General features: G+C 56.6%; 1 protein-coding gene across 1 annotated transcript; it reads right to left on the bottom strand.

Annotated features, from left to right (window-relative positions):
- Positions 1–551: 551 nt before the first annotated feature.
- LOC119352093 (NDR1/HIN1-like protein 13) lies at positions 552–1,387 on the bottom strand. Its single transcript, XM_037618829.1, has one exon. The coding sequence runs from the start codon at positions 1,353–1,355 to the stop codon at positions 552–554; it is 804 nt and encodes a 267-aa protein (XP_037474726.1). The 5' UTR covers positions 1,356–1,387.
- Between the last annotated feature and the right edge of the window lie 420 nt (positions 1,388–1,807).

Below are 1,807 nucleotides of genomic sequence, written 5' to 3'. Positions count from 1 at the left end.
GTCGTGCATTAAAGAAAAGAAAGAAATAATTTTCACGTCATGTGTTAAGAAAAAAAAACTCGCTTCATATCTGGTGGGGCGGCCCAGTCTAGTCCGCAGCCAACAATCCGAAACATTTTTTAAAAACATTATTTACAAAATAATTTATGAAATTACAAAAACATTATATTGAAAATATAAGACAATTTTGAAAATCCGAAACCTTCTTCATAGTATGTGAATTTTTTTTGGAATTCTGAATTTTCTTGATTTTGTAAAACCACGAACAGTTTTAAAAATGCGAATAGAATTTCAAAATTCCAAATATTTTCTGAAAAACACAAAAGGAATTGAATTTGTGCCAGAAATAGAAAACAGGAACATTTTGTTTTAACTTTTGGACAATTTTAGAAATGCACGGACATTTTTTAGACCTCACGAATTCTTGCTTTGTTATATGGGGCCGGCCCAAACTCTTGTCTGTGAGAGTAGTAGGCTATCTCGGTCGGGTTTTTAGACCCCGTGATCTTATCAAAGATCCTCCGTGCATGGTGTTCACGCCGCCCCGGCGATCACCACCACCACCAGAGCGGCTTGGCCTTGACCCTGCACCCCCTGTTGGCGGCCGTCGTCTCGCCGTCGATCCTGTCCACCGTGACCTCGCACCGCGCCCACACGTCCACGGTCCACGTCCGCAGCACCTTCCCGAGCCTCACCCGCACCGGCACCCGCGCCTCCACCGTCAGCGGCACGGCGCCCGCCGCGGCCTGCTCCGCCAGCCGCCCCCTCTGATCGTCCGTGAGGGCCACGCCGTCCCTCCCGGTGAGCGGCATCGAGATCAGCGTCACGTTCCTCGGCGCCTGGTAGAAGGCCGGCCAGCGGCCCGTCGCGAGGAGGACGCCGGAGTAGGAGACGCTGACCTCGCCGCCGCCGCGGTAGTCCACGCCGACCTTCCTGTTGGCGCCGTTGTCCGCGCGCACGGCGGCGTCGAGCTGCGCGGGGGAGGGGTCGAGGAGGCCGGCGACGGAGAGGGATGTGACGGAGAAGGAGGGCGCCCTAGGGCGGAGGACGAGGTAGACGGCGCCGACGAACGCCGCGGCGAGGACGAGCAGGAGGAGGAGCGCGCAGCACGCGCCGCAGCAGGCGCGGCGGAGCATGCGGCGCCGGGCCGTCCGCGCGGCGAGCTTGCGGTCCGGGGGCGGGAGCGGGACCCGGAGCACCTGGTCCTTGGGCACATGCACGACGTACGACGCGCCCGGCGCCGCCGCTGTGGAGCGCAGCGGCGCGTTCTCCGCGGCCGCGTCTCTGTTGTCAGTCGGCGGGGCAGGTGGGGTGGAGAGTGGCAGCAGTGGCGCGGGGTGGACGCGGTCCGCCATGGCTGGAGTTGCCGAGTCGCGTCGCCTGCGAGGTGGGTTGGGTGTGTGACTGAAGCTCGATCGGGGAGACGAGAAAAGAGTGTGGGCTGATGAGAGCAGCTAGGTGGGGTCTTATTATGTATAGACTGGAGACCTCCACACGCTGTTCAAACCTGGCTACGTACTTCTTTTTCGTGCTGCTTTTGAGACGAGACCAGACGAGGCTGTGAGTCGGAGTTGCCGCCCGCCGTTTGATTTCGTTTCTTTTTTCTCGTGTTTCAAGAAACAACTTCACTTTTTAAACGTATAAAACTCGCGCCATTTAATCGATTAAGCTAAGCTTGTAACCACTCCAACCCGGTACGTCGTCTGTCCCGAAAGCAAGTCGTCGTGGAAGGAAGCGTGAGAGAACACGTACGGGTTAACTGACTTGTGAGCTAGACAGAGACCTGAATATTCGGAGGGGATTACCC

The sequence above is a fragment of the Triticum dicoccoides genome, chromosome 2A (genome assembly GCF_002162155.2).
Source record: "Triticum dicoccoides isolate Atlit2015 ecotype Zavitan chromosome 2A, WEW_v2.0, whole genome shotgun sequence".
Classification (NCBI taxonomy): domain Eukaryota; kingdom Viridiplantae; phylum Streptophyta; class Magnoliopsida; order Poales; family Poaceae; genus Triticum; species Triticum dicoccoides.
This window is presented reverse-complemented; position numbering and strand designations above follow the sequence as displayed.

Bases quoted from the DNA above. Each gene is read 5' to 3' on its own strand.
- LOC119352093 (XM_037618829.1), bottom strand. From the start codon at position 1,355: ATGGCGGACCGCGTCCACCCCGCGCCACTGCTGCCACTCTCCACCCCA.